This window comes from Gymnoscopelus microlampas (assembly GCF_963454915.1).
Source record: "Gymnoscopelus microlampas genome assembly, chromosome: 5".
NCBI classification, from domain to species: Eukaryota; Metazoa; Chordata; class Actinopteri; order Myctophiformes; family Myctophidae; genus Gymnoscopelus; species Gymnoscopelus microlampas.
Window position 1 is genome coordinate 59,149,757 of NC_139942.1, and position 13,187 is coordinate 59,162,943.

General features: G+C 44.9%; 1 protein-coding gene across 1 annotated transcript; it reads right to left on the reverse strand.

Moving 5' to 3' along the window:
- Positions 1–194: 194 nt before the first annotated feature.
- Positions 195–7,188, reverse strand: LOC311045244 (uncharacterized protein). The gene is made up of 2 exons (XM_084057044.1): positions 7,096–7,188; positions 195–1,419 (listed from the first exon to the last, which is right to left on the reverse strand). Exons 1-2 carry the CDS (start codon positions 7,157–7,159, stop codon positions 296–298), a joined length of 1,188 nt encoding a protein of 395 aa, XP_083913170.1. The 5' UTR covers positions 7,160–7,188; the 3' UTR covers positions 195–295.
- Between the last annotated feature and the right edge of the window lie 5,999 nt (positions 7,189–13,187).

Genomic DNA, 13,187 nt, shown 5'->3' on the forward strand with positions numbered 1-13,187 from the left:
GGACCCCCTGTAGTAACTCTGAGGACCCCCTAGGGGTCCCGGACCCCCTGTTGAAGACCCCTGCTGTAAACTGGGAAAAAAAAGGGCATTTCTGGTCAAGAGGGCAAAGGGCAGGTGCTCTAGCACCACCTAGAGTCTATCTATGCACGTCCCTGTCCTGATTAGAATGAATGATCATACAGTCTGTGTCACATCATAATGATCCCTAACCCTAACCCTAAGCCATTATAATGATCATGCAGTCTGTGTCACATTATAAGACTTCTTTTACTGTTCAGAGTTCCACAAACTGCAGCTACAGTTTTTTCCCCTCTGCATGAGTCCTCATGTGTCTTTTCAGATCACCCGTTTGACCACATCCTTTGCCACAGACCGGACAAGTAAAGGGTTTTTCCCCCGTGTGAGTCCTCATGTGAATCTTCAGATCGCTCATTTGACCGCATCCTTTGCCGCAGACCGTACAAGTGAAGGGCTTCTCCCCTGTATGAGTCCTCATGTGTCTTTTCAAATCGCCGCTCTGACCATAGCCTTTGCTACAAACTGTGCAAGTAAAGGGCTTTTCCACCGTGTGACTCATCATATGTGTTTTAAGGTGGCCCATGTGAGAGCAGCCCTTGCCACAAAGTGCACATGTAAAGGGTCTTTCCCCTGTATGAGTCCTCATGTGTGACTTTAGATGACCTATTTGACCACATCCTTTGCCACAGACTGTACAAGTAAAGGGTTTTTCCCCTGTGTGAGTCCTCATGTGTGTTTTTAGATTACCCATGTGAGTACAGCCTTTACCACAGACTGTACAAGTAAAGGGCTTTTCCCCCGTATGAGTCCTCGTGTGGGTTTTTAGATCACGCTTTTGACCGAAAGCTTTGCCACAAACTGCACACCTAAAGGGTTTTTCCCCCGTATGAATCCTCATGTGTTTCTTTAGATCCCCCTTGTGCTTCCAGCCTTTGCCACAGACTGCGCAGCTAAAGGGTTTTCCCACTTCAGTGTCAGATTGAGAACGGTGTGAAGAGAGGACTTGGTCAGCTGACTGATCCCCCCGGCTCTCCTCACACTCCTCGCTGTCTTCAGAGTCAGATTCAGAACAGTGTGAAGAGAGGAGCTGCTCTGATGAAACCCAGTACTTTATATAAGCTTGTGTTTTCATGTGTTCAGTGGAGGTGCTGGCTAGAGGCTCCGTGTCTCTGTTATCTTCATCATCATCTTCACCTTTCACTGCTGGTGATGCATCAGCCTCCTCTGGTCTCTGAAGAAGCTCCTCCTCCTCCTCCTCTTTAATATGTGAAGGCTCTGGTTCCTCCTGGACCAGACTGGAGCTCCTCTGGTTCCTCTCTGGTTCCTCCTGGACCAGACTGGAGCTCCTCTCCTGATGTTCAGAGGAAATGTCATCTTTAAAGACACGGAGGTCAAGGACGTCTAGGAGGAAAAAGATACAATGAGACAAAACCAATAGATAAAGATACAATGAGACAAAACCAATAGATAAAGATACAATGAGACAAAACCAATAGGTTAATACAGTGGTTTTCAACCTTTTTCATGCCAAGGACCCCTAAATTGTTATACATTTGGCCGCGGACCCCCATCTGCAAATGTTTTGTGCCAGGGACCCCCCAGAAGCAAAGATATCAGTTAATTTTTGCTTTAAAAAAGTATAAATATTCAAAGATTATGCACACCTTTTCAAGGTTTTTCAAAAATAGCAGATCTACAAGCTCGTAGCACGGCACTCGGTGCCGCGCTATGAGCTTCTAGATCTGCTATTTTTGAATAGCCTAAGCTAAGTGGTAAAAAATGATTGTGATGCTATGAACTAATTTTGCTGGGGACCCCCTGGTACTCTCTCAAGGACCACTGGTGGTCCCCGGACCACTGGTTGAAAACCACTGGGTTAATACATCAAAGGTAAAGTTTGCATTTTTTTCATGCAGTGTTTCTTCTCTTCTGTAGATGTTGTAAATGTTGTAGATGTTGTAGATGTTGTAGATGTTGTAGATGGAGGAAGTATTTCTATAATCATATCAAACACAGGCGTTGACACTAACGGCTGCCCGGTAAATAAAACCTTCGGCCAGGTGGAGTTTGTTTTCCTGTTGCCCGGCCGGGCAGGTGCATGTTTGAGGGAGGACACAACCGTCTTTAGTTCACTATAAACACACCACCAGATATCTGTCGGCAATGTTCATATTTTGCCAGTGAGAATGGAACAGGAAAAATGGGACAGATCCGTCTTGATCACATGACCATAGAGATAACGTGTACCGATTTGCATGATGTTTGGACATGTCTGTAGGAGCAACATTAAAACAAAAGTGTTTTGCAGAAATGGGCTTCCTGGTGGCGCTATAATAGGTCAATGTGAAAAGGTTGGCATTTGTTCCTAAACGTAGTGGGAATGTGGGTGCAAAGTTGCACAGCAATTGGACGCTGCGTTCATGATTTGAGGCATTGTGTTCAAAACGGGACACTGCTGCAAACTTTAGAAGCCAATCAGGATGGAATATGAACAAATCAGAAAAAACAGATCCATCTTGATCACATGACTATTAAGATCATGCGTACCGATTTGCATGATATTTGGATACAATTTGGAGTAATATCAGAACATGTGTTTCACATAAGTCGTCCTCCTGGTGGCGCTATAAAAGACAGATGTGAAAAATGCAGGGCAAAGGTTTTTCCTTGGCCTCTAGGGAGTGTGCATACAAAGTTTTACGCAGATCGGTGCAGTTACAGTTACAGGTAAAAACATGAATTTTCGAGTGACATTTATTTCTCTTTTAAGTGACATTTGGAGTGTCGTCCGACTTTATGTTGATGTTTGTAAACCTTTTTCAGTTTCTGACTGCAGGCTAGTTGTTTGCTAAGTAACTTCCAAAGCTCACAAGGTTTGTTTGTTTTCGTCAAGTTTATCATCAAGGTAGTTTTTTTGCAGATCCGGTCATGGCAGTTACCTTATTTCTTTAGCTTTATATTGCACTGTTTTTGGAGATTCACATGGTGGGTTTTGAGATCCTTGTTGAAGCCATTTAGTGAGCTTGGTCTTACATTTATGAACTTCAGCATTTTTTGTCTCTGACTTTCATAGCAGTCAGCATGTCCCAATTCCTCCATACCTCCGAGCAGGCTTGACTGGGATCACAAGTTACAAACTTAAAGTGTGTCAGGCCAGCAGTGTGTTCCTGAACAAGACTGCTAACCCCTAATTGCTCCCCTGTGCACTGCAGTGTTTAAAATCCCCAATTTCTCAAAAATATGTGATCGAGCTATACTTTATAGCTCGATCTGATGTTTTCATTCCTTTTTTGGGGTTTTTATAAAATTATTTTGTAAAACGTTGAGTTAGTTTTAAACTCAATTTAATTTCTTGCAATAATTAAAAACAAAATGTAGGGAACAATAAATAAAGGGGTATTTACTCGCGACCCTTAAAAATTGGTCCGCGACCCACATATGGGCCAGGGGCCTCATACTGGGGTTTGCCTAGGGCCTCCTGATCCCTAAGCACGGCCCTGTGTGTATAATTACATTGAGGCACAGCTGTTTACAATGCCATGCAACTAGCAGGAGTTTGGATGTGTTAAATGCAACGCACTCTCACATGGAAGCAGCAAGCATTTGTGTTGAAAATATATCCACTGTGTGATTCATTAAATCCTCTACTCTAAATATATCCACTGTGTGATTCATTAAATCCTCTACTCTAAATATATCCACTGTGTGATTCATTAAATCCTCTACTCTAAATATATCCACTGTGTGATTCATTAAATCCTCTACTCTAAACACTGTGTGATTCATTAAATCCTCTACTCTAAACACTGTGTGATTCATTAAATCCTCTACTCTAAACACTGTGTGATTCATTAAATCCTCTACTCTAAACACTGTGTGATTCATTAAATCCTCTACTCTAAACACTGTGTGATTCATTAAATCCTCTACTCTAAACACTGTGTGATTCATTAAATCCTCTACTCTAAACACTGTGTGATTCATTAAATCCTCTACTCTAAACACTGTGTGATTCATTAAATCCTTCTACTCTAAAGTTTTTTTTATGGATACGCGAGGTAGACGCTCGGTGCTCGTATGTGTTACAACGTAACAGCTTCCAGACTTAATGAAGTCACTGTTTACTTTTTCGTGTGGGATGAGAGGGGGGGGGGGGGGGTGTCTGAGTGGGAAGTGAGTGTGAGAGGCGGGGGGCGAGGGGGGTTTTGGTAGCGTTATACCCCGGGATAAACAGGGACGCATCTCGGCTGCCAGAAATAGCAGATCTACAAGATCGAAAGTAATCTTGTAGATCTGCTCTTAAAGAGTCAACCCAACCCCGCCCCCGACTCTGTTACAAGTAACTTGTTGACTCCCACTCGCCTGAACACAAGCAGTCTAGAACATGATCATGACATAATCAATAATTATTGAAAACTTAAAATTTCATATCACACAATATACAAGTTGCCTCCCCCCAAACAAAAGGTAAAACAAAAAGATACATTAAAATCTTTTTAAATAATAAAAAATAATCTCTGTGTCATCAGTGCCCATACCCTATAGGTGGGGTAAAGGGCCTACTCTGTAGGGTAGTTAATACCCTCACAAAAACATGCAGTAATCCTGGTCTCTATACTGCCACCCCCTGGTCAGCCGGAGCGCCTGATGGAGGCGAAAGGGGCTGGCAGAGGGAGAGTAGCGCCCAGGATTACAAGCTTAGGCATTGGGCTGCGGCCACTGGGTGAAAAAATATGTTACAAAATAGTGGGATAAAAATTGTAAAATAAATTCATATATAAATAAATAATAATTATAATCATGGTTATGAACTCGACCCCGCGGTATGCATTACACAACCGCGGTATGCATTACACAACCGCGGTATGCATTACACAACCGCGGTATGCATTACACAACCGCGGTATGGCGGTTATTGCACCCAGCCCTAATGCACAGTTTCACTGTGAGCGGCCCATGCAATGGTGTCGGAGATTAGCTGGTCACAGACAGACGGTCACAGACAGACGCACACAGACAGACGCAAACAGACAGACAGACACGCAGACAGACAGGGTCTCTGCCACGCCTTTGGCCTGACGGAGACAACAATGATCTAACCTTATTTGGTCATTTGATATTTTCACTTTAACAGCCATGTGTGACGACACGGCTTCAACTAACATGACAGCCTGTCAATCATTGTCTCAGAGCCGGAGACATGGACGGTGTCACGCCATTGGTTCCTACCATAGAGCGTAAAAACAAATGGACGAAGGGAACGTGACGTCACCCATTGGTTCCTACAGACCGTAAATGAAGCCTATTTTGCAGCGATTTCAAATCTACATCCGGTTCATATCCGGATCCAAAATGCAAACGTAAATGAAGGCTATTGGCTGAAACCACAGCGAGGGCGGATGTGGGACATAATGGGCCGTCCCCGTCTTCACTCGGGAGAACCAGTAGAAACCCTAGAAACATACAAACCCTACTTTATCATTCATTTTTAAATGAATACGACCATAATTTACCAAAGCACATATCATGGTGATAGAAAGGAGGACTTTAAATTAGCGACTGGAATCGTATAATATTTATGACAATGTTTATTACGGTAATAAAGTGTAAAGTTCGGCCAAAAAACATCCGCTTGAATACAGCCTAATTGTCTCCGCCAGGCCGAAAGGCATGGCGAGAGAGTATGTTTTACCGTCCGTCCGTCCGCCCGTCCGTGTGTGTGTGTGTGTCCGTCTGTGACCAGCTAATCTCCGCCACCGTTGGCTTGATCGGAGCGAAACTGTGCACACACACTCCCTGGATGCCACAGCAGAACTTCTGCCCCAAACTTTTCACATGGGCCTTTTATAGCGCCACCAGGAGGCCGATTTGTGCAAAAGATATATTTTTTTACAGTACTCCTACAGATTTTGTCCAAAAATCTCGCAAATCGGTACACAGTATCTCTATAGTCATTAAACGAAACAGGTCTTTCAGATTTTTCATATTCCATCCTGATTGGCTCAAAATGGCTTCCAAAGTTTGCAGGAGTGCTCCGTTTTCTACAAAATGCCTCAAATCATGAACACAGCATGTAATTTCCGTGAACGCATATTTCCACTAGGCCGAGGAATAAATGCCACTTGAACATTTTCAAATCAGCCTCATGGTGGCGCTATAACAAGCCGATTCATTTTTTTACCTATAACTGCACCGATCTGCGCAAAACTTTTTATGCGCACTCCCTAGAGGCCAAGGAAAGACCTTTGCCCTGCTTTTTTCACATCCGCCTTTTATAGCGCCACCAGGAGGCCGACATATATGTAAAACACATTTTTTTATACTACTTCAGATTTTATCCACATTTCACGCAAATCGGTACACATGATTTCTATAGTCATGCGATCAAGACAAATCGGTTTTATTTACGTATCATATTCCATCCTGATTGGCTAAGATTGGCTGATTGATCTAAACTTTAGATCAATCAGTCAACTTTAGATTCTACAGTAACATCCAAACTTTAGATTCTAAAGTTTGCAGGATGGCCCGTTTTGAAAAAAATGATCATGTCTGATTGCGTTTAGGGTTAGGGTTAGGGTTTGCACGCACATTCAAACTACATTGAAGAACAAACATCACCCTTTTCACATTGCCCTATAGCACCACCAGGAGGCCGCTTTTTGCAAAACAAATGTTTTGATATTACTTCTACAGATTTTGTCCAAACATCACACAACTCGGTACACATTATCTCTATAGTCATGTGATCAAGACTCATCTGTCCCATTCTTCATATTCCATCAACATTGCTGGCCCACAATAACATACCTGACCTGGCGGAGACCTGTGCCCCGATGAGCACTTTTTATAGATTATTCTAAACAATAATTATAATAATTAATTATAACCAATGCTCCCCTATTATAACCATAATAATAATAATAATAATAATAATCATAATAATAATCAATGTTCGCCTATTATAACCATAATAATAATAATAATAATAATAATAATAATAATAGCTTACTGTCTGCATGGTGTTTTAATATAAGGGTAATAATAATAATAATAATAATAATAATAATAGCTTACTGTCTGCATGGTGTTTTTCTCCCTCCTCTGACGTCATGTGTTCACAGATCTCCTTGTGACTCATTGTATCTCCTTTATGTTTATTATAACATATAGAGTGATATAATATATCATGTATATAATATACAATAATAATAAATCACATTCAGCTGCAAAGCGCTTTGTTTCTTTGTTTCCGCCATGAAGATAAACTACAAACAACAAGCCTTTACTTCCGGGTCAATGTGCGTCGCGCATGCGCAAAGAAAGCGTCCAGACACTGTTGCCTTAGCGCATGTCGCCACCTGGTGGACAAAGTGTGTCACTGCAGTAAAACACATCGATAGCACTGCAGGGGAAGAAGGACCCCCATCTGAAAAGGTTTTGTGCCAGGGACCCCCAGAAGACATGTAAATATGTAATATGTAAAAGAAAAAAATATATATATTTATAAATCATTTTGAAAAGCTAGCTGTGAGCTTGTAGATCTGCAATTTTTGAATACTATCATATTATATTAAATTATTTACTTTCTGATAGATGAACCAGCAACTGACAGACAGACAGACAGACAGACAGACAGACAGACAGACAGACAGACAGACAGACATTTACTTCACTGTAGCCAGTGGTGGAAAGTAAGTACATTTACTAAAGTACTGTACTTAAGTAGGCTACACTTTTTAGGTACGTTTACTTTACTGGAGTATTTCCAATTGTGAGTACTTTTACTTCTACTCCACTACAATTATTTGAAAACTTTAGTTACTAGTAGTTAGTTTCAGATAGGAATGATGACATTATGAAATATACATTAAACACTTTAACCCTATTTTATATATAGGCTATTTGAAAATAGCCGATCTACAAGCTCACAAGGAGCTTGTAGATCTGCTATTTTCAAACATTTTAGTACTTTTACTTTTGGTACTTTAAGTTGTAACGGTCAGATACTATATATTTGACTGTTACTATTTTTTAAATCACGGGTATTGAATGATCTCTTTAAAGATACAATTGATTATGTTGAGAGCAGTGCACTTCAACAAATAAACAACAAATAAACACAGCCAGAAATAAAGCACGAAAGTTTGTGGTCAAGTTAACCCTTTTATCTAAATCAAATGACAGGAAAATAATACATGCATTGCAAAAGTAGCAGATCGTGAAGCCCGACGGTAAAGTCCGCGTCTCGCGCACGCTCGCGCGCACTCGCCTATTGTTCCAATATTGTTCCTTGTAGCGTCTCCCAAACGCTCCCCCAAAACAGCACGAAAAAAGTTAGTCCAAAAGAAATCCAAAAGCAAAAGTAATCCTCTCCAGAAGCGGAATAATCCAAAGAAACGGCAGATCTCCACGGAGAAAAGAAACGTATCCACGCTGGATACAAACACAAAATAAACGGTCTCACCAATAGAAGAATGTCCTCAGCGTTTCTTCCCTTTATCGGTGAGTATTGACAGATAATGTGGCCTTTGCTATTTTCCACTGATAGCTTCGAGGAACAGACACATAATCAAACTAAACCAGGTCTCCCGTGGACTCCCTGACGGTTTGTCTCTGTCATTTCTTTTCCCCCCCCGAGGGCCGGCAACTTCCGCACACTATATGGTGCGTCCGTCACAGACCCATCAATCAATGTCAATCAATCCATCACAATACATCAAAATGAAAGCATAAACATATAAACCCCCCAAAACAATAACAAAATGAAAACATAACCATCACAAACGATAGGACCTTACCCTTAAAGGATGGCGTTAATTTAAGGACTATTTTAATTCATAGGCATAAACTTTTAAATGCCATTATAAAACTAAATCCTCTTTTACACATGTGTGGCAGCGCTACATAGACCCCCCCTCCAGCCAGCGGCTTCTAGGGTGAGTGGCCATAGAACTTTTTTATGTTGACCACATTTATTGTGTCCTGTTTATCAGGTGGGTTATTCCATCCTATTCGGTAATTTACCGGCCCCAATTTTCTCAGTATTTTCGCTGGCCCTTCCCACTTCGGCGCAAGCTTAGCTGAGAACTTGTCACTGGCTTTTGAGAGAGGATGCGTCCTGACCCAGACTAGGTCACCCGGCTGGAAGTGCGCATCTTTCCTGCGGGCATTATAAAACCTAGCTTGTCTAGCCTGGTGCACACCCACTCTCCTCCTGACCTCCTCCGCCATCTTCTGCTGTCTCTCCACCAGATCATAAGCGGCTTGCTGTTCAGGAGACGGTGGTTTATTGATCAGCCTCTCCAGTGGTCCTTGGAGCTTCCTGCCCAAGGCAAGCTCAGCAGGGACTTTGCCTGTAGTCTCCTGTTGGGCGGTGTTGAGGGCAAAACGGAATTCCGGTAGCCACTGGTCCCAGGTGTTATGATGCTGGCCGACGAATGATGCAATCATGGTTTTCAGTGTCCGGTTGACACGCTCTGTAAGGTTGGTTTGTGGATGATAACTGGTGGTGAGCTTCTGGACAACACCCCAAGCCTTGCAGAGGTCCATCAGCAAGTTGGCCGTGAATTGTGGTCCTCGGTCCGAAACCAGGTACAATGGCACACCCCAGCGGGTGAAGATTTCCTCCCTGAGGATCTTGATGAGACGAGGTGTTTTGCTGTCTCTCAAGGGGAACATCTCCACCCACTTGGAGTAATAGTCCACCACCACCAGGAGGTAACAGTTGCCGCTTTTGCTCCTTGGGAATGGCCCCATGAGGTCGATTCCCAGCATCACTCCGGGTGCGGTGACTTGGGTGCTCTGCAGTAACCCTGACGGTTTGGTGTTGTCTGCCTTGTACTGCTGACAGGTGGCACAGGTCTTCGTATGATCCCATACGTCTTTGCGGACATTTGCCCACCAAGCCACCTCCAGAACTCTCAACAGGGTCTTCAGCCTGCCCAGATGGCCACCCAAAGGATTGTCATGGAAGTACCGAAGGAATTCTGACACCAGAGACTTAGGAACAACCAACTGCCATTTTTCTCCCTGGTTTTTCACCGGAACTCTTCGGTACAATACCCCTTGGTGTTCAAAGAAGCCGATGCGATCCGGCGGAGATGTTGACTGACCGATGTCCCTCCTCAAGTCACATACTACCTGGTCTTTCTCCTGTGCCTGGGCCAATTCTGCCAACGTGGTCGGTAGGTCAGAGTGGCTTTTGGAGGAGATGACCAGACAGGGTGATGAGTGAATGGAGAGTGGTTCATAAGCTCTGGACAGTGCATCCGGGGCGGCGTTCAGACAACCCTTCCGATAATGAACCTTGAAGGTGAATTGCTGCAAACGGAGTGTCCACCGAGTCAGCCGAGATGTGGTCTTCGGACAGTTGAAAGCCCATGACAGTGCAGCGTGGTCGGTGAAGACATTGAACTCTGGTCCCTCCAGATAGTGCCTCCATTTTTCCACCGCCCATACCACTGCCAGGCACTCCTTCTCAGAAGTGGAATAGTTCCGTTCTGGGCCTCGGAGTCCCCTCGACGCGTAAGATATTACGTGCTCACCATCCTCGGTGATTTGAGAGAGGATGGCTCCGAGACCCACTTCGCTGGCGTCCGTATGTACCTGGAATGGCAGGGCGGTATTGGGTTGAGCCAACACCGGTGTACTCTTCAACGCCTCTTTCAGAGCGTCCAAGCTGTCCTGGCACTCCATGGTCCAGTTCCATTCCACTCCCTTCCTCTTGAGGTTGTTTAGTGGAGCTGCCATGTCCGCAAACCGGGGTATGAATTTGTGATATCATCCCGCAAGCCCCAAGAAACGCTGTACGGCTTTTAGGTCCCGAGGGACAGGGTAGTCCGACACAGCTTGGGTCTTGGATGGATCGACCTCCACGCCTCGGTTGGAGACAATGTGTCCCAGAAACTTCAGCTCCCGCTTGAAGAAGTGGCACTTTTTCATGTTGAGGCTGAGATTGGCAGCATGCAACTTCTGGAAGACAGATTCCAAGTCTCGAAGATGCTGCTCTTTGGAGCGAGAATACACAATGATGTCATCGATGTACACGAAGCATAGCTTTCCTCTCAACTCCGCCAAGACCCGCTCCATTAAACGTTGAAAGGAGGCGGCAGCGTTCCGCAGACCGAATGGCATGGCCTTAAACTGGAACAGGCCAAGAGATGTTATGAAAGCAGTCTTTGGCTTGCTCTCCTCTGCCATCGCCACCTGCCAGTAACCAGACTGCAAGTCCAAAGAGCTGAACCAGGAGGCACCTTCCAGGGATTCAAGGATGTCGTGAATGATGGGCATCGGATAAGCGTCTGGTAAGGTCTTGGCATTGACCCGCCTATAGTCCACACAAAACCTATAGGATCCATCAGGTTTGTTTACTAGGACCACAGGGGATGACCAAGCTGACTGCGACGGCTCAATGATCCCATCCACGAGCATTCTCTCCACATGGTCTTCGATGACCTTCTTCTTCAGAGGGGAGACACGATAAGCCTTGGATCGCACCGGCACTTCATCCTGCAGGAAGATGGTGTGTTTCTCCACCGATGTCTTCCCCAGTATACTGGAGGTGACGGTGGGCCAGTCTCCCATGAGCTGGTGTAGCTCCTCCGGGCTGTCCGTGTCGTAGGGTGCCACTGACTCTCTCTGGACAGTGGAAGCCCAGCAACTTCTCATCTCCCCTGGTGGTAAGGCGTAGTAGAGGCGAATGCCTGGTTGGTACATGATGGAGGGAGCCTTGTCCCACACGCTGGAGTCGGGGTTGGGTTGGCTTAAGAATGGATAATAGGTGTAACCTTTACCTGATTTCAACCCATATCTCCTCTTAGCCAGATCAAGAATGGCACCAGTTTCAGAAAGGAAGTCCAGCCCAAGGATTAATGGGAACACAAGATGGCGGTCCTGCATCACATGGGTGTCGATAGTGGTTTTCATACCGTGCCAGTCGAAGCAGACACCTTTCTTTCCCAAAGCGTGGCGAGTTGTCCCATCGGCTAGGACAAATCCTTGTCCTCCTGCCGGTAAGAAGGTTTCGTCGGGTAACATGATCCGCTTCCCCAGACTTTCCCTAATCAGCGTGTATGAACTCCCAGTGTCCACAACGGCTTCTACTGATATTCCCTTGATGGTAACCGGGACTAACAGGATCCTGGGTTCTTTCTTTTTGTAGCCCTGGTGTTGTACTACTGAAAGCTCTGCTGTTTTCTGAGACTGCTTCTTCTCCTTCTTTCCCTGTTTTTCGGTACTTGCCTTCACCCTCTGCCAGTACTCCTGGGACCCTGAGAAGTCCTTCTCCACCATGGAACCCACCTTCACCAGCTGGGTCACTGTCGTCACAGTCCCCCTCAGGCAGCCAGCCACTTTTGGGTTGAGATTACTCAGGATGCGTCTCACTATCTCGTCCTCTGGCATGTCTCGCTTCCACTTGAGACATAGTGCACGATAATCATAAGCAAAGTCCCTGAGACATTGTTCTGGTTTCTGCACCATGGCCCTCAATCTCTCCTCTACTTCAGTCATGTAGTCGGAGGGAAGGAAAGCAGACATGAAGGCACTCTTAAATGAGACCCAGTCATGAACTTGGCTTTTTTCAGCCTTCCACCAGCTGAGTGCTGGCCCCTTGAAGACAGAAGACAGTGCTCCTAAGAGTTCCGGGTTGGAGAGGGGTCTGAGCCCAAGGAAGTTCTCACACTCTTCGACAAAGGCAAGGACATCAGAAGTTTCAGTCGTGGCGCCGAATGTAGGAAACTCCAACTTCACGGGAGGTTTGGAGTACGACGGAGAGGAGAGTGAATGTGCACCAGGCAGACTATGGGATCTAGGGGGTGCTATGTAGCTGACATCTGTAGAAACCGCTACATTTCTGGTTCGGTTTGCCACAGGAGTGCTTGTTGGTCTTAAGCCATCAAGCTCCTTCTTCCATTTGTCATCCCTACGTAACATACAGTTCACTGTCTCTCTTTCTAGTCTCTGTATGCTTGCTGCAGTTCCCTCGTCCACCCTGGCTAGGGCAGTGTCAATGGATTTCCTTAGGTGGGTCTCTCTATTCAGGGCACTGTCCACAGAATCTCTGAAATCAGTTTCCAGCTTAACCACCTGTTCCTTCAGAGAATTCACCTCACCTTTAAGTTCCCCATAATCAGCCTTCATAGCATTCACTATGTCTTTAAGCTGCC